Here is a 26,748-nt window from a genome sequence, read left to right on the forward strand (position 1 = left end):
GCTCTCTCAGGTTTCTCAGTTTCCATCTGACTTTAACTCGGCTGCAGGAAGGGTGAAGCTATTGAACAATGGGTTTTGTCTTCCTGCGAGGAGTCAGTACGTTTTCTGATCTCACTTGTAGAGGCCTGTTTAGGCAACTACTTAAATATTTTCACAGGGTTATGTTATTGGGAAAGATTTCGGTTGAAACGGTGATCCTGGCAACATAGCTGCTGTCTGCCTGCAGTCACCAGCAGGGACAGCAAGGTGGTTTTAGCCTCTTCTCCACTCAGGCGGGGGTTTCCTGTGAGACTTTACGGAGTTGTGGCAGCAAAACGTTTTCATAAAAGAAAAGCCTCTTTTGTGTTTACTGCTACTACAGTAAAGGTGAGGAAAACGTGCGTTCATAAAATGGAAGCTGCAGCTGCACTGGAAATCTGTAAAATAGGGCATGCACTGCATTCCGGGGAAGGTCACAGGTTTTATTGTTTATTGTTAGGATCCCCCTTAGCCGAGCTGTACAGCCCCACGATTCTTCCTGGGGTCCGAAAAGTAAAGAATTCTAATAAGTTAAAAATACATTACATTGCAAAAGACATCCAAAAAAATACAAAGACACAAAAATTAATTATTTGAATAAGAAGGACAAGCATTAAAACACAATCACTGTGAAACACACTAAAAGAAGATGGGGGGGGGGGGGGGGGGGAAGAAAAAAAATCACAAATGCACCCACTGACAAGGACTGATATAGTAGCAGTAATTAGGTGTATATCTGACCTAGGTAATCCTTTACTTGTTTTTTAAAAGTAGATTTAATATTGATTCTTTTAAAACATAATATTGTGGATGAGCCAATGAGTGCCACTGGTGTCACTTACTGCAGAACTATGGCAGTCTGAAATGAGTAAGCAAGTGTCAGCTCACCAACTTCCCACCGTAAGTGTCAGTTCCATGTGTAACAGTGAATGCAGCTCGTCTGATTTTGAGCATCAGAAATAAAATTCAGCTCCTGCTAAACGACGGTGACAATTCCGCAAGCTCTTTGAGCAACTATTTATCTGACTTGGCACATGGAACAGATTCTACCACTTCCACTAACATGTATCCATACACACAGATTTATCATCTGACCAGCATGAACATGAATGAGACAATCACAGGGTTTTTCACTAAGATTTTACTTTATTGAGATGAAATTAAAAATTAAATACAAAGCAACGTGTGATGACGGTTAACGTGACATGGCATATGAAGTGGTCTAGTGTGGCACGACCCCCCCCCCCCCACCCCACCCCACCCCCCCCCACAGCTACAGAAAACGTAAGGGACATTAGCCTCTTTCTTACTGAGGATTTACGGATTTGAACTTTTGCAAGTAATGTTGATTTGCCAGCCCCAGGGGCTAAAGTGCCAAGTTCCCTTTGCTGTCTAATAACTCTGCTACTACGTATGCTTCTTTTAAGTTGCCCCGCCCCTCCACCATTCATTTTCAAATATTAATAAGAAAGACGACAGGCCTTTGTGGTGAACCCCTCACCCCAAATCAGTTTCGTACTACATCTGCCAACCACAGCTGCTGACAGCGATGACAAGGCCCCGCCAAAGCAACCCAAGCCCTGCAAACGCTTCCCTGAAGGCATCCGCTTTTAAAAAGCCTAATGCAGTCCGTTCCCCTTTCCCACACTAGTTTAATTGCGCGCAGTGCATTTGACAGGAATTTAGTGGAGGCTCCGCAGCACTGGAGACATTGTTCTCTCGGGGTCAGGACCCGAGAGCTGAGAGAGAAGCTGTTCTAGAAATAGGCCAGGAATCTCCCAGAGAAAGAAACCACGCTTGTGCTCAAAACTCAAAATAAATACCCACCCATTCAGTTAAATTGTGTTTCGCACCTGGAAGATGATCACTGCTGTCAACTACGATCATTCTGTTCCAATTTATTATTCGAGTGCTAAATTTTAACTGAATGACGCAAATCTTGGAGTGGAATGGACTGGGTCAACCACATTTTTGCCTGCTCAGGCTCTCATTTCTGACACGGGACACTGGGATTGTTCAGTACCTCAGGACTCCTGGGCTGCCTCGATTAAGACTGGATTTAGACTGTTGGAGTGGATGATGGGAGTTGTAGTCCCAACCTTCAACTTCTCAAGCTCTAGACTACATCTCCCATCATACTGCAACATGCATGGGGCTCTGCCAATACAATACAGCCCAGATATCTCCTCAACCAAAAAACCACCAACTAAACGTTTGACTGGTGAGAAGCTCTGGCTTCAGTGAGAAACGTATATTAAGCAGACAGTACTGGATGAGTTAGAAATTCAAGCAGGTATCCGGTTACTAAAGAATGCACTTTGGGTAACTCTCCTGTGTCTCTTGCTTGGCTGTACGTCGACCCAAAGGTCCCCTACATCGGTCAAAGTCAAAGGCTGTCCCGAAGCTAAGATCATTTGTCTGCTTAATCCGTCCTAGCAGCTGTAGTTAAACTTGGCAGTGAGAAGCAGCAGGCCCATACAATGCGCTCCCCCTTGGTGTGTGTTTGTCTGGGCGTGCCAGAAAATTCTGACGTGAAGCTGTGGGGGTTTCTCTTCTTCCACGAGTGGGTTGGCGGGACTTCAAGGCTGTGCGGGGTGTGAGGGATTGTGTGAGGAGGGTGGGGGGGGGTGAGGGCAGGGGGGTGACCATGTTCACCCCTCTCAGTCAGGCGTGGGGTGGGGGTCACCAGGCTCTGTGAGGACCCAGGCTTCCGGAACAGGAAGGGTTGAGGGGCAGGGACTGGGCCGGGGAGGGACTGGCTATAGTATGGCACAATCCGAATCCTCTTTCTTCTCCGCCCGTCTCCTCTGGCCTCCCTGCTGGGCCACCACCTGACCTCTGACCTGCGGACGACAGAAAGCCATCAGACACGTGAATGCACCTGTTTGTGCATCTGTGTGTTGGGTAGGATCCTGGAAGGTCAAACAATCAATGTCTGACTGGCAAGCAGGGGGAACAGGTAAGTGACCTCACTCTTGCCAGGTCAGCATCACAGGAAGTGAGAGCTGTGCATGCTGGTGTAAGTAACACTGGTGTGAGAAGTGGGATGAGATTGCCCGCCACACATTCAAACACTGCTATCTTTGAAATTGATTCCCTGCAAAATTTTATCACAGAAAAGTGAAAAACCCAAAAACAACAAAACATAATTAAGGAAATGTACTTAAACATGCACAGTAACATTTGGGTCAAAAGTCTTCCTTGAAGCAGCCTTGACAAACTTCTGCATGCATTTTTATGTAAATGAAATAGCTTTTTTTTAATTAAAGTAAATAATGTAAAAAAAAAAAAATCAAATAAATTTATGCAAATAACTTTAATTTATGTAAATAACTTTAATGTTTCTCCCTTGGCTGCGACAGTCTCTGCCTGCATGAAGCCTGACCCTGGCGGAGCCTCTCCGAGTGTGCGATCCTCAGTGCCCGCTGCGCTCTGACCCTCTCTGGGCGTGCGATCCGCAGTACCTGCTGTGCTGAAGCCTGGGACGAGGACGGCTGCTGCTGCTGCTGCTGCTGCTGGTACTCCTCCTGCTGCAGCTGTCTGGCCAGCTCCAGGTCGCTGAGGGGCCCCGGGGCCACACCCTGCTGCTGCTGCAGGGACATCGCCACCAGGTAGTCCTGTAACACACACACACACACACACACACACACACACACACACACACAAATCTGAGCTTTTACACAGGGTCAGTCTCTGGGCAACAGATGCCCTATCCATAGTTACTTCTATGTCTTGTCACCAGGCCCCAGTGTGGAGCTGTTAAATGGAGATGCCTGTGCAGGTGAATAACTGCCATTATCACTCTGGCTGACAGTCTTATCCAGGGGGACTTTAACAGCCAGCATTTCCCTCAGTATCCACCTACACAGCTAAAATTACTGAAGCAATTCTTATTAAGCTCCTTACTCAACAGTTTAGCAGTTGTCCAGTGGCTCACCTGGACAGCAAACCTAACACCCTCTGGTTTGGAGCCCCACTCCTTAACCCTGGTATCCAATTTCAGGCCTTTTAACCAGAAGGTATGAACTGCTACCCCCCTCCCCCTCCAGCCCGAACTGGCTGTACCCCTGCCGGCGGTGCCCACCTGGTCGATCTGCCTCTGCTGCTGCTGGGGGGTAGGGGGCACCAGCGGGCCGCTCCTCTGGGGCGGGTGGCACAGCCGGAACTCCGAGTCGCAGAAGTTGCCATCACCCTCCACGTTGTGCAGGCTCTCCCACACCAGCCCCTCCTCCTGCAGGAAGCCCTGGTCCGTCACCAGCAGGTACAGGTGGTCCTGGGGTCAAAGGGCACAGCCACCATTCACTCAACACTGAATGAAGAACACTATGACAGACAATATGAGTATGAGTCCCTTGGAGAAGTCTGTGTGGAGAAGAAATAACAGTGACTGTTAAATTGTTAAATGTGGCTCTGAGGAACAACATGCTCTTTGATCACAGTTCATTAGTGCACAAGTGTAAAGCCAGGTCTCACTGCTCCACCCCTGTCACACATGATAAAGACAATCATTCATACACAGTGCATTCTATGACCACTCAGGCTGTGGGTAGCTTTGCAACTTCTAGCTATACCACAAGCTGTCAGCTTCAATTCGGCCACCTTCACGATGGGGCAAAGCACAGTGGACGGACGGACGGACGGACGGACGGACGGACGGACACACACATACACACACACACCGTGCATCTGAAAGAAAAATAAAAGCTGAAGATCGGCTGTTAAACCTGGAGTCCGAAGTCTCACTCCTGCAGGATAGGCTACAATGAAGGGTCCCCAGGACATTAGCAGGGCAGCACACGTACAGCGTTTATTAATATTAATAACTCATTAATACCTGATGCAGGGAGACGACACGATGCCAACAGCAGAGGGAAGATCTGTCTCACTCCTCTGTTGTCGTGGTGGCAGGAGAGTGGATGGGTGTTGGGGGGGTTGGGGGGATTGGGAGGAGGGGTTACCTTGTGCTTAATCATGGTGCTGAAGTGGTTGTTCCTGAAGAAGACGGACAGCTCGCCCTCCTTGGCGGTGGTGTTGAGCTCGCACAGGCCGTGATAGGACAGCTGCGTCGCCGTGGATTCCAGGAACTGCTCGGCGATGAGTCCTGCAGCCAATGAGAGTGGGGGGGAAGGAGAGAAGCTCAGGTGAGCGGCAGGCAGGCAGGCAGGCAGGCAGGCAGACAGACGGAGGGCTGTGGGAGGGATCACCACTTCACCGGATGCCGTTCCCCATCTCTGGTGTTCAGTTACCCACAGCCTGCTGCCCACTGTGCCACAGCATTAACACTGTTCACAACAATCCTCTGCATTCACACAAAGCCTGCTTAGTGCTGCTGCCAAATCTGCAGGCCCCTACCGGCATCCTGGCGGTGTCTGCACACCGCATTCCTACACTTTGGAATTCTTTCTTTACCAAGTGATCAACAAAAAGGGAACATGCACTTTTCGTAATACCAGAGCATCATAAAATGAAGTCACTGTGCAGAAAGTAAGGTACACTGCCCTCGGGGTGATACCTTATTCTATCCTTCAGGCAACAAAAAAGCAAGAGCAGGAGACAGCAGCTGTTCTTCTTATATAGGAGGGAACTCGCCTCTTCCATCCCCAGTGACATCAGACACAGGGATACAGATTAGGGAGAAGCTGAGAGGCGGCTGGGGAGAGGGGACACGGGTATGGGAATGGGCAGGTCCAGGAGAAGCTGAGCCAATCAGAGGGTACGTGATGCGGCGGCTCGTACCTTCGCTGACGCGGCTGCTGTCGGCCGAGTGCTTGTAGTCGATGATCTTCTCCACCAGCTGGTTGTAGCTCAGCTTCCCCACAGCTTTCACCACCTCTGGGCTCTAGCAGGGCAAAGGTCAAATCGTACCGTCAGAGCCTAACAGCTGTGTGACCCCCAAGGCACCTGCTTCAGGTAGGCTGTTCACTTGTGGGGCGCTGATCAGAGATCAGTGGTGCCCTCTTGTGTTTCACCAGAAGCTTGTTGGGCATTAAGCAAGTAGAGAGAAATGGACGTTGCAGCATGTGGAGTCAATGCTGATGCCTCTGGGTTGGAAGATTACTGGAATATTCTGCAGTGAAACCTAACCAACCCTGAATTTACAGCCTTGAGAGAGCAATATTGTGTGAGTATGACCGATTAACAATATTTCTCATCATCTTTCTTAGCTGTAAGTTCACATACCTTCATAACACAAATGATACTCCCTCACACCTCCCCTCACAAGGGCTTTCATCAGTCACCTTCTCTTTTGTTTTCTTTTGAATGTTACATGTGTGGATGCTGTATCTGGATACTGTATGCATTGTCATTTTTCTACACACCAACATTTTTTGAAGCCCAAAACTGAACTGTTACTCCTGTATTACATTATTGCACTGTATGATAAATGGGCTTTGAGATGAGTTTAGATGGGTCACAGTTGTTCACTCCCCTCACCAAAACGTCTGCCCCCAGTCTCCATGCTGTGCTCACCTGAGGGTCCACCAGCCAGCCGTGGTAGAGGGGGATGTCCAGCAGGTCGAACACGATGCACTCAGGGGTGTACTCAAAGTCCGACACCCCCGTGAAACGGACGTTGACGTCCAGGCCGGTGGACAGCTTGGGCAGAACAGCCATGGCGTCGCTCATGTTCTGCAGGGAAACGTGGGAACACTGTCACACCTGAGAGCCGTGGTGAGAGTGCACGGAGCACACCTGCACCTCTGACTCCACAGGTGCAGGCTTCCATCACTCAGACAGTACTCAGGAGATCAGGACCATGACCTACACTCAGGCCTGGGTGCACAGGGCACTTCATCCTCACACACTTCTTCAGAGAGCATCGCCGATGCAAACTAACTACAAAATGGGGTCTGAATAGATTTTTTTGCTGGTAGTGGAAAATTCTGCATGTGACAGTTTCCTAGAGGGTAAGGAAAGCTGTCATTGTGTATAATGTAAAGGAGTTAAATGGAAAGCTAATGGGACAGAACTGTTAGAAAAACAGTGTTTTCATGAGAAAATGAAACAGTTCCTCTGTAATCATGGTCTGCATTGTTCTCCTCCTGCAGCGGTGATGCAGCCAGAAAAGGCAAAATCGCTCTGCTGCGGCCCTGGTCTCCAGGCTCCAGCCTCGCACTGCGGTTGGGGTCGAACCGGCTGAAACGATCAGGCCAACAACCACGGCTGCAGGAATGCAAGACCTACCATTCAGCCTCGCGGTGTGAAATTATGCTGCCTGAACATCAGTTCATTCCTCCTGTTCTTCACATTCATGCGCGCTGGCAGCGGCCCAGCAACCATGACACCACAAACCGCATTGTTTTGAAAACAAGACTTGGCTCCTTCCTCTGACGTCAAGCCCCCACGACTGCTTATCACATACTGTCTTTGGACTCTGGTCGAGCTGCCAAGCCGTGCGAATAAGAACAGTAATCTCCTCCAGTTCAGCCAGCTCCCCTCCTGTGGTGCTTGTTTCTCCCGTGAAAAGAATTTAATGCATGAAGCCTTGCAAGTCGCCCCGAATAAAAGCATTTGTCAAATAAATTAATAATATTAACTTCAGCAGCGGGTTTTATACTTACCTGCTGAAAGTTCAGTTCCATCCCTTTCGCGGTCTCCCTGGGTTTAACGGATAAGACGCACTCTCCTGCAACGGGAAGGGGAGGATAAGCGTTATTCATTCGGAATGAAGGATAAGCGTATCGACTCTTGCGCATTTATTAAAAGCTCAGAGACATTACGGTCACCGTGCCAGTTTCTTCTACAGCTCAGAGCCGTGGTGCATTGTTGTGCGGAACGGGAAGGTTAAACAACAGCAAAGTCAAATCCAAGCTTTCAGGGTCACAAGACGATTTTGTCCGGGATTTTTTTCTCCCCACCAGTCACTTACCAAGGTGTGCCATCAGGTCCTCTGTGGTGATTACTTCGGTCTGGGGAGGCAATTTGGCCTAAGATGGAAACACAAACCCACCCAATGTATGACTCACACAGGTGGGACGCTCCCAGACAATCAACCCATTCACATGAATGCTCAGTAACCATGAGGGAGCAGAAAATCTAAGCAAATCCCCCACAAACGCGCAATGATTCACCCTGAAATTTTGCAGGCCTCCTTCTACCACTGTAGCATGTGAAACTAAACCTGACTGCAAGATGAAGTTAACTGTTCCAGTGTTCCCCATGTCGTCACTAAAAGCGAGTGGCAGTGTATGCTAATGGGCTACATGCAGCTCTCTGATTGGTGCATCCTCAGCTTGTGAACTTCCCCTTTGCCTGCCTGCCTGCCCCCCCCACCACCACTTAACTCAGCCGCCATCCTCACCTTCCAGCGCAAGAACAGGATGTTCATGATGGCCAGCAGCGGACAGGGCCCGTTCTCGCTCTGGGTGATGATGGGAGTCTTCTTCTCCTTCCAGGTGATCCACTTCACAAAGTAGTAGGCTGGCATGACTGACTCCGAGTCCGGGCCACCACTGGCGGCAGCGGCGGCGGCGGTGGCGGCAGCCCCTGTGACATCATCGGCTAAGCAGGGGAGGTCGACAGACGGGGACTGCCCCTCCGCACCCAGGGCCGAGTAGGATGACGACAGCGGCTCGTCCAGGGAGTTGCCGTTGTTTCCGTCGGAGAACTCCAGGCTGGGCACGGAGAAGGAGGCTGAGTCGGCCGACTGGCTCTGCTCATCCGACCTGCTGGCCCCCACAGGGCTCTCTTCATCCTCCGCGAGACCTTCGCTCACAGGGGTGGAACGCGACTCTTCCATCGCCCCCATAGCGGACTCCGTGACCTGGCTCAAGGCTGGCGTCTCTCTGTGATTGGCCGAGTCCTCCGACTCTTGGGCCGAGGTTTCCGAGAGTAAAAGTCCGGTCGAGTCTTTAGATTCAACAGCATCTTGATCCTGGTCGACACCCTCTGCTGCCGGATGAGCGGGCACAATACCCTCTTCTTTGGGGTCATCCTGGGTCACCGAGGTTTCCTCCTTATCAACGCTCTGAAGATCCCCTCCAATCAGGTCCAAGCTTGAGTCAGCCATGGCCTGACAATGGGACTTTTTATTTGAGCACTTGAGAGTGAGAAAATAAGGCTAAACTGTCTTTGAAGACTACCTTTCTGCACCACTGACTAAACCACTCAGCCCTTTAGTATAGTTTTGACAGGTACAGGTTACTGAAGTGTACTAATTTTTTTTCTCCTTCTCAGACAATGGTATGAAAATGTTCTGTACAGTTCAGTGTTCTGGTGACTAGGTGTAGTTGGTACACATTCCTGAGTAAGTCAGGATTACGACGCAGCAAAGCTTTTTTCTGAAGAGTTCAAGAGACTAGCGTGCTGGACGGCTGCAACAGAAATCACTGTGTTTTTTTTTCAGTCTTCTGGAAAAGCTAGTGTTATCTCCTGCATCATTCCTCCCGTGTTTGTAATTTAAAACAAATGACATAGGTGCTTCTCTACCTGCAGTTACACTTTGACCTACTAACCTTGAGACTTATTCAGCTGTTTATTTAAACATTATATACAAAACTCAACACAGACCAAAAACTACTTTCCTCTTTAAAAATGTGTTACTCTGATAAATTTATACGTAAAATATATGCCTAATTATGAATAGTATACATTGGTCGTTATTTTCCCAGTTCATCTTTTGCTAGCTAGCTTCGTCTCTTTCTTCCACTTTTAAACTAGCTAGAAAAATGCCATTAGCATTGAGACAAGGTAGACAGCAAACTAGCTATGAGCATTTTGGGCCCTTGCGCACTTAACTAGCAGCATTGATTCCACATTGCTAACATTAGCTAGTGAAAATAAAATTAAAAACCTGTATACAAATTGTGCTTCAACCAGTAGTGGATGACACGATGCTTGTAGCTGAAGGAAATTTTATAGTTAGCTACCAAGCTAATTTCACCAGCTGCCAACTAGCTAACATTAACAATCTAACCAGCCTATGCAGCTGGTTTCGTCCTCAAGCCTCCGTGTTAGGCAACACCTGATTTTGACTTCGTGCCTTTGAGAGTCGAGCTGGTCAGGGTATGACACTTCTGCTTACTGGCCAGAAGTTTCAGTTGTATGCTATTCGAGTCACCATCTTCTTTGCTTTTTCAGTCCTGAAGCACAAAAGAAAGTTACCACATTAGCAACCAACCATTATTTACTAGCAATATATACAGGTCTTGACACAAAAATGTAAACACCAAACAATATATGAATCTTTATGAGCTAACAAGAAAGTGTGCCCCCTTTGCCTTTAAAATAGCTTCAATTCTTCTTGAATTGCAGTTTTATGTGTTTCAAACTGTTTCTAGTGGGTCTCTGCACCATTCTTCATGAAGGAAAGCCTTCAATTCTTTGAGAGATGGAGGCAGAAATCTGCTCCGCACTATATGTTCCAGAACGTCCGATAAACGTTCAATGATGTTTAGATCTGGTAACTGTGAAGTCCAAGGACGGTGTTCAACTTCATCCTAGTGTTCGTGAAACTACTCTTTAGCAGTGTATATGGGGTGTTATTGCCTTGGAATATGGAATCATCTTGAGGAAACAAGTTTTGCAACATAGGGTGCACCTGGTCACCTAAAATGCCTTGGTATTCCTTGGCCATAATACCACCATGTAGAGAAATAATCAGACCCAGTGACTCGGCAGCGAATGTCACAACAGATCCACCTCCATGTTAACAGCTGGGAGCATGCTGTTTCTGTGACCGACGCAATCGCAATTCGGGCACCAGCTGTTTGACCTCTTTCAAAAAAAATTTAGCTGTCTCATGTTGCCTCGGAACCTCACACATTAAAGTGTTCTGATTTTGAAGGATTTTTAAGAGATCTAAAACAGAAACATATTAGTCATCAGAACTGGCAGTATGAAACACACGTGTAGACTCCTTTTTAATCGCGACTTACTTCTGAATACGAGTCCTTTTTCATTTGGTGTTTCCACTATTTAGTCTATCTCCTGTATTTTTGACAGTTCAAACATTGGCAAACTAGAGCAGCAAGCCAAGATAGCTAGTTGACTAACTAGACTACCTAGCTATGTAGTTTAACAGCGAGTAACATTCGTCACGTGGTCTCTTTATGCTTCTTTTTTATGTCTCTTTGTGGTATTTTAAGTTTAAATCCAAATTGAAAGTTATAGTTAAACATACCAATCTAGCAGCAAGTGAGAAGCAACGTCGCTTTGGGCTAGCTGGCTAAATTAAGATGACTTGCTGAATACCTGCACACAATAACGTTACACGTTAACAGTCAGCTTACTAGTTAGCCATTTCACTCGATAACAAGGTAGCTATTAAGCTAGCTATACTGCATTTTCAAATCACTCGTTTGTCCGCCCTCTACAGTTGAGAAGTCGTGCTAGCTAACTATCTCTATCCAACTATCTGCCTAGTTAGCTAGCTAGCTAGCTTAGTTAGCCAACCCTACTTACCGTTTTCGTGTTACTTGTGAGGTTCAGGCTAGTCTTCCTCGGCTGCTAAGCATATCTCAGCGTATGCACAGCCACCAAGTGTAACTACCTAACTAATCAGTTCAGGTCCATCACTAGCAAGCTAACGTTAACGTTAGCTGAACTGCTAAGTGTCTGTGGCTGAGTGCACTGCTGTTTTCGCCAGCTCTACTTCCTCTAGTCACTCTTTCAGAGTCTGTAAACAATGACGTGACCAAATGTATCACAACCCAGTTATCAGACCCATATGTCTCTTTTAAAATCGTTAATTTCGGCGGACGATTGCCGGGCTACTTAAACATCTGCTGGCTGCAAGAAGAAGGAGGCAGAGTTCAACACTCAAAATGCTGGTTAGGCAGGGAAAGGAAAAAAACAGCTGGCAAATGTTACCCTATCTGAATATCTTGCTTGCCAGCTAGCGGTGTCGCTAACATGGCAGTATTATTTCCCTTTGTGAGGACTCAAGCGGTGGGATGACTGAACTGCAAGTGTTTGCTAAAACAGGACTTGGCCGTCTTGCTGAATTAAGTCCATTATGCTGGGCCTTAAAAAGGGATGACCAGTAAAGACCATGAAAGGTTAATACCGGTCAACAGGAAGTGACGTAAGTGACCGCACATGCACCCGACTTTATTCTGTCATGTTTGACATGTACCCCACCCTATATCATATCCCATATTTCCACAATCTACCCAAAATATTAGTAGCTTCGTGAGTATTAGTATTTATATTATTATTGCTATTATTATTATTGTTATTGTTATTATTATTATTATTATTATTATTATTATTATTATTATTATTAATGATAATAATAATAATACATATATGCGTACACAAATAATTAATATTAGTACATTAGAACCTCAGAAGTCTGGCGTCTGAGTCTGAATTAAGTCTGAGCAAAGAAATCTAGACCGCGGAAATGCTTCCTTAACGTTAAAGATTAGTTTACTAGAACATCTCTGTAATGTTTAAGAACTGAACAAAACGTTCCTGTTGACCACGTGGAATTATTGCCAGATTGGAGCAATAACTGTTTTGTTGAGAAAGCAAGGCTGGTTTTTATTTAGAACACTACGTTCATCAGATTTCGCTCATTTATTTTCCCAGTCTCTTAAGAGACTGCCACGATTTATTCATGTCGTTACCAGACGCCCTTACCCTGGGAGACTTTGCTACATAGCCAAATTTTGTTTGTCCCAATGCGTAAGACAAAACACGAGACGTCCACGATTATCTTTGTCTGCTCAGAAGAAAGTGCTGTTTACGGTGCAGTGCAGAGAATAAAACAGCTCAGAAGAAAGTGCTGTTTACGGTGCAGTGCAGAGAATAAAATGTTTGGCATACGAATCTCGCAACTCCGTACAAACACATGGTTCATTCGGAACTGCGATTGGTCGGTCGCGTTCACGGCCGGTTTTACTGTTCTGGAAGTAGGGTAGTATTTCAGCGTGTCACGCTGCGCAGATTCTCTGAACTTTGTCTCAAGTGGGTGGGCTCATTCCCCTCATTTACACACGCTGCGTAAGCCGATCCACTTAAGAAGAAGTTGGTAAAATCTGGGCTAAATCTGCGCAGCATGACGCCGTCAAACACGACCTTGACTATCCTCAAACTGCGCAGCATCGACGTCTCCGGGAGGCTGCAATCCGGGCAGTATTTCTGCGCCTGAATGAATCCACACACCTGCCGACGAAAGGAGTAATCCTACCAACTGCTCATGCTTACTCAAACGGCGAAGTAGTATTATCTCGCTGCATCAATTCGCGCAACTGTGAGATAACAAGCGGATAAATCATTGGCTTTCTCGGAATATCGCGGTTGTGCCGTGCTTCGGTGAAAATGGAGGGTTTTTTGCGGAGCTGTAGCGCTGTCTTTAAGGTACGTACAGCGAGGGCTTTCCGAGGGTAGTGGTAGTAGCCACAATATTTGCTATTATTAGTTTTCTATATTTGTCTGCTTTTGCTGCTGTGTTACTACCCGACGATTAGGCTGCGACTGTATTAACCATGACGCGCTGTCAACTAGCTAACTGGCATGGTCACACTTACAGCTTGTTAGCTAATGTTAGCTAGCTGGCTAGCTAATTTCAGTTGCAACATTTTGATCCGCTTCCAACTTTCTCTCTGCCGTACGTTAAAATATATAGCAACTCTAGTTTGCATATTGCAGGATATTTCATGTCTCAAGTTACACGTGTCGTATGCCAGCAGTCATTGTTAGCTGACTAGTTTGCTAAGGCTTGCGATTTCATTAGTCGATTAATTTGATGAAATTGAGCTACCCAGCTCATAAAATACGAGTTTGCTGGGGAACGTTCCATAATTTCTGTTATTCTCAGTTTGATAACTTGTTTTAACAGTTTAGCACCTGGGACACTGTTTTGAAACTTTCAAACCACTTGCAGTTCCATAGGTATAATTCACCTATAGCTATACACACGTTCATTGCAAATAATAAACCTCTGCATTGTAGGCACAGACAGTAGTTAGTATGATAGGGCTTGTACAGTTGATCCACTGGGAAATAGCTTGGTACCATTATTGACTAGCTGCTGTATGTAGAAGACGGTTGCCGTGACAATGCGAGTTATATCCAGCTATCTGTCTTGCAAATATTGTTAACTGGATGAGTAGCCTAGACTGTGTAGGAAAGATAGCGCCCCACCGTTGCCACATCTAGCTGCGTAGCTGGCAAATTTTTTTGTTTGCAGGAATGTGTTGCCAACAAGCATCCACTCCTCAAACGTGTGGCAATGCAATATTAATCATTAAAACGGCAGAATGTTAGTATTTCGACGATTGGAAAGTAAACTTGAGGACATTTAGACATCACAGCAATTCTTTGCTAGTTAGCATGTGTTGCTATGTTTAATATTATTTTGCCCTTCCTGAGCTCACATCTGGCAGTGGTCATTGCGGATGAGCAAATATAAGGTTATGACTTATGATATGATTGTGAATTTGGACAAAGGAACAACGTCGGCGAGAAAACATGTATTATGTAATTGAATGGGGAGGGGAGGGTTTTTCCCAAGCCAGATAGGGCGTAGATGGCAACAGGGGAAGCGTAAACTGACCCCCACACACAAACTGACAAACTCTGCTTCACAGACATTGTCTGGGGTCCAGCGAGGAGGAATTGATGCTTTCTTGAAGTGACGTAGAATGATCTGTCCTGACACTGAGCCAAGACTGTCGAGCAATTCAGAATTTCCATGTTTAGCTTACACGACCTCACTTGTGCCTTTTTGACTCTGTTCTTTTCTCCTTTGTAGTGGGCCCTTGGGTGTTCTGCTTTTTAGTCCCCCTTTTCCATAACACTTGCTCGGTGTGGATGCTTATTGTGAGATATGTTGAAAGCAGTGCTAAGCACCAACCAGTGAGGAGACAGCTATGCCCTTCACATCTCCCATGATGCCCACAAATGAGGAAGGAACACAAGGCAGTGACATCACAATGACTGTGGGTGGTTCATTTGATGACACACCCTCATAGTTAGGTGTGGATGAAATGTGGGGACATTTCTGACAACTTTTCATCTTCAGAATGTTTATAGTGATCAACTTGTCTTCTTTTCATCTTTAACCAACCCAGAGGCTTTGTGATAGGTAACTCGATTAAATGGCAAAGGTCTGATTGTGGACGGAGCTTCGTTCTCATAAAATTACACTGAGATTGCGTGTTTATGGCCCTAGAAAGGACATGCTGTGTAAACACCCACCTGGACTTTTATTTATTCATTCATTAATTAATAGGAGTGAACAAACAATTGAGAAATGATTGGGTAATCTGTCATTGCTCCGTCATAAAATCTGTGGAGACAGAGAATTGCACTCTCTCTTATGTTGATGAAAATAAAGTTTCAAATAATCCTCCAAATTCTGTTAAAGTGTGTCAGGGCATCACCAGCCCCAATATGCAGCTGTTGAAGACTGGATGCCGCGGAGCGGACGCTGAGAGCTGGGAGCTGGGAGCTGAGAGCTGGGCACTGGGTCCTACCTTTCCCAGATGTCCCCTGTCTGCTCCGTTTACCCATTACATCCTGCTTAATCAAAGCCATGTGTCGTGCTTCCCCTCTCCCCTTCGCCACCGGTTATTGCCTGTTGTCAGGGACGGACAGCAGAGCTTTCTTTCTCTCTCTTTTTTTGTTGTTCTCCCTGGCCACTTAAGCCTGGAAATTGCCGCACAATCGGGCTCTTGTATTCGCCCGGTTTGCCCCGGCCTCCTTCCTGTCATAGCATAAACGCCTGTGTGTGTGTGTGTAAGTGGCTGTGTTTATTTCTGTGAGGGTGGGTATGCTGACATTGCCTGGCGACTGTTGTAATGAGCAGAAGAAGCGAGCCTTGTGTCCCCTCACATAGCGAACGCATAACCAGAGGGCAGTCTCCGCTGTTCTGCTGTGCTCTGCTGGGGGTTTTGAGGCCAGCAAGGCCAGCCCTCCCATGACTGGGATAAAGGAGCTATGGGCTCATGAGTATAACGCTCATGGCGGTCATGGAGGTGGCTGAAATCTCCCAGTGAGCCAGGGAGCAACAGTTGAGAAAACACAAGCACAGTGGTTTAAATCCCACTCTGATGAAATCATCTATACTGAGTGACACTGTGATCTGCATAGACAGCTGTGAAATCACTAGATGGGTCATAGATCAGTATTGTATTGGCCAGTGGGTCCATATCTTGCAGGTGGCTCCTTCAGGCCACCCCATCAACAATGGCAGTCTGATAAGGAATCTGCAGAGGTAATTGAGGAGATCGACCAGTATTTTCTTCTTGTCCGTAAAGATTTCCACTTCCTACGAACAGAGTCCCAATAATGGCCACTCTAAAGGGTTCCTCATGAGTGGGCCGACGTGGAATGTGTGTTTTTCTATCAGTGAACGGTCACAACACATATCAGTTGTGATTCGAATCAGAACCAAAACAAGTGATGACCTCATTGCTGATTAATAATGTGAATCACATACCCTCCCCTCACACGTTCCTTTTGAGATGCTCAGTGATTTACTGATAACCAGCTGATCAAATGGTTGCACCCCCCTGTAATGACAGCTGATAAGACCCGATATGAGAATGTTACGTTGTTTGAAATGTTGTTTTCAGGGAGTTTTATCAACCGTTATCTGAGAGAATGAATTGTGGCAAACATCTGAGGACATTAAGGGTCAGGGTGGAGGGCTTAGCTTAACTTGTTAGCCCCTACATGGCTGGAGATACGCTTGTTTGTGCTCTGATTCTTGGAATTTCAGCGTGTCGCCAATGGCGCTGACATGGCTGACTGCTGTCTCGCTAACCGACTGCTTTTAAATTTAGCATTTGATTGGTGTGGGAAGTGGGGCAGCGGTGGCACTGTGGTCTGATTTGGCACAGATGGGGGGAGGGGGGCACATGGTTAAATTAATGAGAGAACACGACGACATGCAAATAAGAACAAACCTTGTCAGTACTGGAAACCAAAAAAAATGAATCGGTTCAAGCACAATCCCTTCTTTATGTTTGTAATTAGCATTTAACTAATGTAGAAAACCCGCCTACATGCAAATATGAAAAAACGTTGTCAATACTGGACCCAAAAAAATATTAATACATTCAAGCACAATCCCTTTTTATGTTTGTAATTTGACGTTTGACGTAAATCAGTGTTCTGTCACGCACACATCCCGTGGACCTGTTCGAATGAGGCACCTTGACCCAGCGCCGCAGGGCTTGTGGCGGTGCTCCTTCTCCCGCGCGGCGGATTGGCGAGCAGGGCCTGTCGCTCTGCGGCTGACCTGCTGTTAAATATAGTCATCCCTGTGCCTTGTTTCCAGCCTGCCGAAGTCCTGCCGTCTCCCGCTGCCGATCGGAGCTGACTGCGAGGGAGGGGGCGGGGGACAGAGGGAGGAGGAGGAGGAGGGGGCAGTGGGGAGGGGGGGGGCTACGGCTGAGGCTGATGGCGCCACATCTCACAGCCACCTCATTGCCAGAGATCAGCATCATCGGCCGCGGCGTGCTCGCGCCGGGCACTGCGGACCGCGGGTAACCCGCCAAGCCTCGGCGGATCCGCCTGCCAGAGACAGGAGACACCCCCCCCCCCCCGTACCACCCGTCCTCCTTTACATCCTGGCCTTATCGATCTCCGTGGCTACGGCTGTGATCTGCCTGTGCCTTTCGTGGAATCTGGCCAGGGGGTCCGCTCTGGAAGGGCGGAGATAGATAGATATCTCCTGCGATGAAGCGGTGTGCAAGATTGAGTGCTGTTTCAGAAAGCTAGAAGCCTAGATTAAAGAGCTCATCTGAATGCTGTTTGGTTTCTCAGCAGCAATTGCTTATTTTTTCCCCTGTATTTTTTTTTTTCATTTTGTAAAATGGAAAGGTCATCTTTGTGTTTTGAGAGAAGGCACGACTTTCCTTTTTTGCTGTTTGCACTCTCCACTTGTGTTCTAATTTTTTCAGCGATCATAATAGGAATAAGAATTCAGGGTAATTATCTAGCTCTCAGAATAGGTGTTTGATTTCACCTCTAGTGACAGAAAAGAGATGATAGCACATTTATTTTAACAGGTTTGATTTTCAAGGGCGGGCTGTCATCGGCACAGAGCTAAGGCCCATATTTGATTACTGCCTAAAGCAGAAGGTGTCTGGGCTGCAGGATGGAGCTGGGGGCTGTGGGCAGCAGTGTGGTGTAGTGGATATGGAGTCAGGTTAAGGTCACAGGTTGGGTTCCCATGAGGGGCAGAGCTGCGGAATCCTTAAGCAAACTGCTTAACCTGAATGCCTTCAGTCAATATATAGACTCAGGCTGCATAAACAGTTAGCATGTAAACAACGTCATTGTGTTTTCACAGCCCATAGCCTTACACCTTAATTTTAACCCTGAATGGACTAGGTTTGATCCCCCCCAAACACACACACACACACACACACACACACACAATCACCTCATATGTTCTTGACATGGTCTGCACACACCTCCTGTCTGCAGCGGTGTGCACCTAACCCCTGTTCCTCTAGAGAAGGGGCTGAAGTCAAGCTGAGTTTTGCTGAGTGATGCTGATGGTGACTCGCCAGGACGGCTTGCCTTCGCTGCCCTGATGAACATGATGCAGCACCTGACCTTCGGTTGTCCCTCTCTCCTCCCCAGAACGGCTCAGAGGACGGCTCCGGAGTGCACGTCGTCCTGGGAAACGAGGCCTGCGACGTTGACTCGATGGTGTCCGCCCTCACCTTCGCGTACTTCCTGTTCAAAGTGGGTACAGCACCTCCCTCACTTCAAAAAACAGTTTGGAATTCTGGCTTCACAGAATTTCTTAACACTTCATTGGTTGAAAAATCTGTCATAATCCTGCCATAAATGTTTCATACTCTGATGTCAGCATGTGCCATCCAACCTCTCTAATGCATGAAGGATGAAAGAGCAGTAGATTTATAACTCTCTGAAACATTCTCTCTCCGGTCTCCAAATTTATTCCAATTTTCTCACTTATAATGCACTGTGAAGCTGGTGCTGTTCTGCTTGTAAGCATGAGTCTCACAAAATGCTGCTAAATTTTATGCAAATTCAAATTCAGTAAAACACAGATCAACTTAGTATTCTAAGGGTAGACTCTTTGTAGCTTAGTGCTTGAAGTTTGTATGCATGTTCCAGCGTCTAAGAGGCTTTTTTTTAAACAGTGAGTAAGAACATCACAATTTTCCAGTGAAGACACAGCTGTAAGGCATTCCAGGAATTGCATGAGCATTAGGCTGAAGTAAGTTAGGAAACCATGAAAGTGTCCAACTTTGTGGATGGTTTGTGGTAGTTTGTGTTCTTAGTTATTGAAACGTTCTTCATCTCTTTTAATATGAACACCTGCACTATGTATGTAAGCATGACCGTCTGAATTTAAGACGCAGTCACCCTTTAAACTTGAACTGAGTTGGATAAACACTTTGTAAAATAAGTCCTTAAATGGAATAAGTCCACAAAGACCCACCCAAAGTTCACAAATAGTGGCTCTGCTGTGTTCTGCGGATCAGGAGGTTGTAATTAACTGCTTGTATGACTTACAGGAGGTGGCCAAAGGGTTTGGAACATCTAATTGAGACATTTATCTGTGACTCATGCTGCTCTGCAATGACGAGTGTCTTCCAGCGTTAATCAAAAACGTGTATGCCCTTTGTTTCTCTAAAGAGACAAAGTATGTCCCCTGTTTCAGGGATCGTTGGGCCCCAGCTCTGTCCTGAAGCTCTCTGCAGTGATGCAGATCAAGAAAGGCTTTTCCCCAGTGTCCCATAGATATAGATATAGCCCAGTGATAGCAGCACATTGCTCCCTCCCCTCATTAAATATTCAGAAGGCTCAGATAACCCGAGCCCCCCCAGGGTTGTGTGAGTTGAAACCGAAGCGCATCGGATGAGCAGTTACTGACCCCTGGCTGCAGACGCCAGGTCGTCTGGTTCCGTGTTCCAACGGGTTCTGCGCCTCTCGCCCCTGCCCCAGACGTCCGGCTCCGCGGGGAAGACTCCGGTCCCGGTTCTGAACATCCCGCGGTCGGAATTCCCGCTGCGGACGGACAACGCCTTCCTGCTGCGGGAGAGCGGGCTGGCCCAGGAGAGCCTGGTGTTCCGGGACGAGGTGGACCTGCTGGGCTTGCACCGCGCCGGCCGGTTGGCCCTCTCCCTCGTGGACCACAACGTCCTGCCGAGGTCAGGGGTCACGCTTCCCACCGACATCTCAGCCTCTCCCTCATACATGCCTTCTCAGGCTTCTATTTTTAGCAGGCCATTTGCACATTGTGGTAACTCGTGATGGAACACATATGATTACAGTGTAATTAAAGACTCAAATCCCAGCTGTCGAAACGTTTCCACATTTAGAAAATCATCTTGTTCACATGTTCGCATGTTTTTACAGTAACTCATCAGTGTTCAACGATGGCTGAGATGTTAAGGGTTCTTATGTGTTATAATTGTCATAACTCTGTACCCATTCCATACACCAGTTGACTGAAGCGTGTAGACCATCAACAGACAATGGACCACAGAACCTAAAGCTACATAGTATTTAATGCCCATAAATCCGATCTTCATCCTGCAGTGCTGACAGTGACCTGGAGGGGGCAGTAGTGGAAGTGATTGACCACCATCATCTGGAGAGGTTGCCTTCCCCTTCTTGTCCGGTAACCGTAGAGACCGTGGGCTCATGTGCCACCTTGGTAACCGAACGCATCGCCCAGAAGGCACCGGAAATTTTGGACCGACAGGTGGCACAGCTCTTATACGGTAATCACCATGGCAACGCGGACAGCAGGAAAGCTTACACAGCCAGCTTTTGTTCCCTAACGGGTAGCTGTTGTTATCAGCAGGCTGGCTTCGGGTGCCAGATGTATCACCTCCATTTCAGGTGTGAAGATTTGCTGATATGAGGGTAGTTTTTGTCTGGAGCTTTAGTAAGCATTCTGCCATTATTTCTTCAAAAACCATTTCTCGCAGCTGTTACCATTTTCCGTGCAGGTTAATGACGTTGAGGAAAAATTTGTGATATTGATCGGGGAAACGGGCTACCCACAGTCCCCCAGGGAAAAGCCATAGAAAGGCTGGGTGGCCGCCAGTGTGATTGTGAGTCACGGGTTTGTGTGACTGCAGGCACCATCGTGTTAGACTGCGTGAACATGGCGCCAGAGGCGGGAAAGGTGACGCCCAAGGACAGCCAGTACGCCTTCCTGCTGGAGTCGCGCTTCCCTGACCTGCCACCGAGGGGCGCCCTCTTCCAGTCTCTGCAGAGCGCCAAGTTCGACGTGTCAGGTCAGATCAAAAGCGTCTTGTGGACAGGTCAAAGGCACACGACTGTAGCACTTTCGAAACACTTCAGTTAAACGCATGTTGTGTTTATTATGCCGTAGGCGGCAGTGTAGCATAGTGGTTAAGGAGCAGGACTCGTAACCGAAAGGTTGCCGGTTCGATCCCCGCTGGGACACTGCTGCTGTACCCTTGGGCAAGGTACTTAACCCACAACTGCCTCAGTAAATATCCAGCTGTATAAATGGATAACATTGTAAAGAACTGTAACCTATGTAAGTCGCTTTGGATAAAAGCGTCTGCTAAATGAATAAATGTAAATGTATTTTCTTGAGCATATTGACATTCTGCTGCATTGACATTGACATCCTCTGAGGGGAAAATGCACTGTTTGGTGAAGAAAGGGAAGAAAAGTGCTATAATTTGGAGATCATGGGGTGGAAGGGAGAGAACATTCATTCCCCCAAGGAGGGACCCCTGAGGCACTGTTCATTTCCAGTTATATGTGTCGCAGGCCTGACAACAGAACAGATGCTGTTGAAAGACATGAAGGCAGCGTCTGGGGGAGACTTGAAGCTGGCCGTCAGTGTGGTCTACATGACACTCGATGTGAGTTCACAGTGGTGTGATTGTTCTGTGCTATAAGATGAGTGACTAGTGTTGTTGTCATATGTTAAGATAATCATGAAAAAAATTTAGTGTGAAAATATGTTATTGGTGATAGTGATAGCTTCCTGATAGCTGTCTTTACAGCCTTGGTCTTAACACGTCAAGCCAGTCACTTACCAGAGCTTTGTGTGTTCAGGCAGTGGTCAGAGAAACTGAATTTGCCAACAGATGGAGCAACTGTGTAAAAGAATATATTCCTAAACAGAAATCAAAGCAGTTTTTGCCACTCCCTGGAGTAAATCAGCACTCTCGTGGTTAGAATGAGATGCGTGTCTTTTCCTGGCTTGCCGGTGTCTTTTCCTGATATTCTCTTCCCGCTCGGTGCAGGCTTTTCTCCAGAGACGTGGCCTAAAGCAGGAGCTGTGTGAATTCTGCCACAAACACCGCTTCAACTTGGTGGTCGCCATGACCATCTCATTTAATGAGAACAACGAGCCCTTCCGCCAGCTAGCGGTCTACAGCTCCAGCACCCTCTATAGAGAGGAGGTAGGAACTGCAGCCCTAGGATGAGTGTATAAAAACAGCTATGCTTTAAATTTAGGGTGTGGTCCAACACACCGCGGGTTCAGGCAAGGGGCAAAAATCAGGTAAACTTGGAAGTATGATTCTAGCATATAAAATGTGAGATCAGCAATTTTTAAGGTACCTGTTGAGCCTGTCCTGTGTTCCTTAAAATTTGCAGCATCAGAATGGAAGGTACTTGAATCTTTGAAATTCAGTAGGTGGGTTATTAAATAAGGTGACATTGCACTCTTCTGTGACATTTTCTGTCAGAAAAAAATGGCCCCCCAGTACAGAATCACCAGTTTAATGTGCTGTTGAAAGGGCACAAATGGTCATTCTCTCTCTGAGAATAACCGTACAGTTATCACTTCGTTCAGATATCTGTTAAGAGTTAGGAATTTGTTTTTTTAGTGTTTTAGTGTAGGAGGAAAGTGTTTTCTTGGACCTGTCTAACTTGCATATTCATTTGCATGTAGCAAATTCTAGCAAATTAGCAAATTATGTAGCAGATTCATAGATGCGTGTTTGTCCTGGAAAATCACCCCTTGAGGACGTTTAATTTCATGCAGAATGGAACCTGGGTGGCTTTTAAATACAAATGGAAGTAAAGATGACAGGGCCATTACATTCTTCAGGGTGAAGCTGAATTGCAGGACTGTCTGGCCTTCATTAGGGATTATTTGTGTTAGTCCCCCGTCGTAGATGCTCATTCAAACACATATTAGGGAGGTAATTAACAGCAACTCGAGAGACACATTCTGATTAGTTTTTTTTTCATTTCTAAGCCCCGCTCTGAATGAAATTTCTCCCTCTGAGAGATTTCCCTCTCATGTATTATTCATGTACATTGTAACAGTTTAGTTGTGTGCCTGTGGGTTTTATGCCAAAGGCAATATTTTATGAAAGTGGGTTAAAAAAAAAAAAACAAAAAACAAACATTAATTTCAAATAACACCCTCCCATGGTTTAAGTAGTATGTGAGTGAGAAATATGTAAAAACACTTTTCTGTTGGTTAAATTGGCCGTAAAGTGGTTGCTTTTTGGGCGGGCATGTTGTAGGTCAGCCAAGCCCTGGAGAGGGCCCAGAATCCCTGCCTAAACCTGTCCCCGATGAGCAGCCCCTATGCGGACGTCAAGGCCTACATACAGGGCAACACGCTAGCCTCCCGCAAGAAGGTGCTGCCCATCGTGAAGGACTTCCTGAGGGAGTGGGAGCGTAGAACCACCCGCTGCGGGGATTTGGACGACCTGGACGAGCTGGAGGACCAGTTCGACCCGTCCCGCTCGCCGGGTGTGGACGACGACACCCGGCCCCGGCGCTACTCGGCGTCCCGGCAGCGCCGGCCGGGGGCGGTGGCGGCGGAGGACAGCGGACCGGACGAGGACGCCCAGGTACCCCCCACGCCCATGAACAGCCTGGTGGAGGGCTGCCCGCTGGACAACGGCATGCCGCGGATCAGCGCCGAGGCCATCCTGGAGAAGTTCAGCAAGATGGCGGAGGCGGAGCCCGGGGAGGGGGGGGCAGCGGGGGAGCTCTAACCCTCCCCCCGCTGTTCCAGTCATCGTCTTCTCTCTGCCCCCCCTCCCCAAAACTGTCCGTCGCAATACCTCCCACACTCACCGGCCTCCCCAGTCTTCACTAGACCAGGTGCGCTCCAAACCACACTCACCTGCCGTTTCCTAACGGCACGCTGTCCCAGAGCGGGCTCTCGCACTGAGGAAAACCTGCTACCCGCTGCCCGCTTTAACCCTGTGGATCGGGGTGTTCAGTTTGAGCGCAAAGGCAACCTGTTGCTATTGATTTGGTACACGTGGACACCCCGTCTCTGCCCCAGGAATGATTTTTCACACATTCGGGTGTCTCTGTCAGACTGTCCCTGGTACACCTTGTTACACCTCTCGGAGTTGACCAGCCCCACCGGAATTCTAGGACGCTGGGGAGTGGAGAGTGTGCTGGTGACCCATGGGGCCATAGGGAAGAATGGCTGTTTCGTAAGGGAAGACAGACGGGGGTGGCATTCTGTCATTTTGGAAACCAGTTTGAGTCGTTTGAGGATGTTCTAGTCACCTGTGCCCGATCCACCTGGACAGTGGATCCAAACCGTACGCTGTTGTACTGTGTCTCCTGTCCTGGTAGTCAGTCCTTACGCAGCCCTGATACGAAATGTGCCACTCGGAATAAGATCCTGCTGTTGTCTTTTCATCCAGCCCGGAGTGAAGCCGCCTCTCTGGGACCGCCCCAGTTCACAGCGCTCTGTTCGGGAAAGGGCAGGATAACAGAGTCTTTCTGTCTGAAGCCAGGCTGTCAGGGCAGGGAGAGGGAGAGGGGAAGATGCCTCATGCTCACCCAAGCAATCCTGCTGTCTGCCCTGAGTCAGACCCCTCAATGTGTCCTAACAGCACCCGGCATCATTTTGTTTGAGCTCTTGTTTCGCTGTGGCTCTGGGGGGTTTCTATTTTTGAGCTCTCAGTGCGAGAAAGGGGGCACTGCCTGTCTTGTCTCGGGTTATTTAGCCAATCCACTCATGATGGCTTCCAACATGCCTGGTTAAAGGGGCTCCCTTTCCCACAGTAGAGCGTCACACAGCGATTGCTTTGCAGTTAGCGGCAGCGTCCCCGTTTGGACCAAGCAACTGAGGACGCTGCGGCATTTTTACGGACATTAACTGACCCCAGGTCTGTCTGTGTGCGTGGCTGTGGGAGTTTGTCCCACTCCACAGATGTTTGAGCGATTGGATATCCTGGTACTACAACCTGCTGCTGACACACTCTCCCCCCATCCCATGTTGCCATGGTGACCGAGGCAGCTGTTCTGATTCTGATTCCGTTTCCCCGTAGACAGACTGTTCCGCTCCAGTACTCCTGTCCACGGATGTGACTGAACTTTAGATTTTAGAATTTGGATTCTGGTGGGTGCTATTTTAAAACTACTCTGTGTCATCAACATGTGCTAATATGAAAATGTATGGCCTAAGTTTAAAGCATGTTCTCTCATTTATGTCACAGTATACTGCCTATACTGTAGTATACTGACCATCACCACTGTTGGGGTATTTTTACGTATTGTAGTTTATATATATAAACGATAGACACGGATGTGCAGTGTGTATATATGTTTACTAGTACAGGTCAGGGGACAGTGCATATTACAATATAAGCAGTGTATTTTGACATAAATGTTTGTATGGTCTGAATTGAATTTAGTCGCACTTTACAGCTCTGGATGAAGGCGTACTGATATGATAAAACTATGGTAATGTGGCAAGTACCTGAATTTGTGGCTATTCTTGTGGCACAAAAGTTCTTGTGGTCACATGGTACGAAGTGGTGTCAGAGTTGTGAGGTGCTGCTTTTCTCTGTAGGGGAAATAAGGTTATAATTTGCTGAATTGGGCTTTTAAGTTGACTCCTTGTGAAATGGTGTGAAACCCCAGGATGGAGTTCTGCTGGGCTGGTATTGGACACTTCTGATTCGGGGGACTGTCCTTCTTGTGACAACTCACCTATTCCCTCCCGGCAGACTCATATGCCTTTCCTTCCAATGGGCGATGTTGACCATGTACAATCAAAAAGTATTTAAAAAAAGGTACAATCGCATTATATTACAATCTGTGGTGTCCTCCACACCATGCTGTTCTCAGTCCTCCCTGCAGTTCACCAGCTTTGTTGTCTGCTGATTTGTACCCAACTGGGGTAAAAAAAAAAAAAAAAAAGATCTGTTCAGTCACTTCATAGACCACCCCACCTCAGAACGCTATGTACTGTGTGATTCAGCTTTGGAAGCAATTTGACAGGTTTCAGTGGTGCAGCTTTCAAATTTGGCGGTGTGCTTGGCATCTATGAGCGCTGTTCTGCTCAGATGGGCCCTAATCCACCGTGTTGGCTCCCTCTGTTAACCAAAGACCCTTAGCGATCTTTTCACACAGCACTGCAACAGGGACCGGGAGGGAATGGAGGAATCTGAATCTGAATCTGAACCTGAACCTGAATCTGAACCTGAATCTGAACCTGAATCTGAACCTGAATCTGAATCTGAATCTGAATCTGAACCTGAACCCGAATCCAAATCCGAATCCGAATCTGAATCCAAACATGGATCTGTGGCCTCTATTGTAACAACTGACGGGCTCTGGGATAGTGATGTTGCTTAGTGATTGGCCACTACATGTTTTTTGGGTTTTTTTTTTTTCTCCTGATAAAAGGGATAAATGGCAGTTTGACCCATCATCATTGCATCACAGTGACACACCAGCTTGTACAAGCTGATCAGAAAAGCTTGTGTGTAATTCAAGCGCTTTAACAAAAATATTGAGTTTTTTTGTTTGTGTTTTGGACTGGAACAGCTTATATTTTCCATATTGTCCATTCATACAGCT

General features: G+C 47.2%; 2 protein-coding genes across 3 annotated transcripts; one reads left to right on the top strand and one right to left on the bottom strand.

Moving 5' to 3' along the window:
- Window positions 1-1,321: 1,321 nt before the first annotated feature.
- mindy1 (MINDY lysine 48 deubiquitinase 1) lies at window positions 1,322-11,889 on the bottom strand. 2 transcript variants are annotated; one of them, XM_036515633.1, is made up of 11 exons: window positions 11,422-11,889; window positions 10,043-10,100; window positions 8,321-9,031; window positions 7,889-7,946; window positions 7,581-7,645; window positions 6,490-6,648; window positions 5,755-5,857; window positions 4,977-5,119; window positions 4,103-4,291; window positions 3,483-3,635; window positions 1,322-2,861 (listed from the first exon to the last, which is right to left on the bottom strand). In XM_036515633.1, exons 3-11 carry the CDS (start codon window positions 9,026-9,028, stop codon window positions 2,778-2,780), a joined length of 1,662 nt encoding a protein of 553 aa, XP_036371526.1. In that variant the 5' UTR covers window positions 9,029-9,031; window positions 10,043-10,100; window positions 11,422-11,889; the 3' UTR covers window positions 1,322-2,777. The 2 variants fall into 2 exon arrangements, with proteins under 2 accessions (XP_036371526.1, XP_036371525.1); XM_036515632.1 differs by having other exon boundaries at window positions 9,983-10,100.
- A 979-nt stretch (window positions 11,890-12,868) lies between these two features.
- Window positions 12,869-26,078, top strand: LOC118769026 (exopolyphosphatase PRUNE1-like). Its single transcript, XM_036516031.1, has 8 exons — window positions 12,869-13,323; window positions 18,565-18,669; window positions 19,903-20,108; window positions 20,500-20,684; window positions 21,048-21,206; window positions 21,715-21,809; window positions 22,197-22,355; window positions 23,433-26,078. Exons 1-8 carry the CDS (start codon window positions 13,285-13,287, stop codon window positions 23,910-23,912), a joined length of 1,428 nt encoding a protein of 475 aa, XP_036371924.1. The 5' UTR covers window positions 12,869-13,284; the 3' UTR covers window positions 23,913-26,078.
- The last annotated feature ends 670 nt before the right edge of the window (window positions 26,079-26,748 follow it).

The sequence above is a fragment of the Megalops cyprinoides genome, chromosome 21 (assembly GCF_013368585.1).
Source record: "Megalops cyprinoides isolate fMegCyp1 chromosome 21, fMegCyp1.pri, whole genome shotgun sequence".
NCBI lineage: Eukaryota > Metazoa > Chordata > Actinopteri > Elopiformes > Megalopidae > Megalops > Megalops cyprinoides.

Bases quoted from the DNA above. Each gene is read 5' to 3' on its own strand.
- mindy1 (XM_036515633.1), bottom strand. From the start codon at position 9,028: ATGGCTGACTCAAGCTTGGACCTGATTGGAGGGGATCTTCAGAGCGTT. The intron at 5,120-5,754 runs GTACGAGCCGCC...CATTGGCTGCAG, and splicing joins CAGCAGCCGCGTCAGCGAAG to GACTCATCGCCGAGCAGTTC. The intron at 4,292-4,976 runs GTAACCCCTCCT...CTTTGACCCCAG, and splicing joins GCACCATGATTAAGCACAAG to GACCACCTGTACCTGCTGGT.
- LOC118769026 (XM_036516031.1), top strand. From the start codon at position 13,285: ATGGAGGGTTTTTTGCGGAGCTGTAGCGCTGTCTTTAAG. The intron at 13,324-18,564 runs GTACGTACAGCG...TCTCCTCCCCAG, and splicing joins GCTGTAGCGCTGTCTTTAAG to AACGGCTCAGAGGACGGCTC. The intron at 22,356-23,432 runs GTAGGAACTGCA...GGCATGTTGTAG, and splicing joins GCACCCTCTATAGAGAGGAG to GTCAGCCAAGCCCTGGAGAG.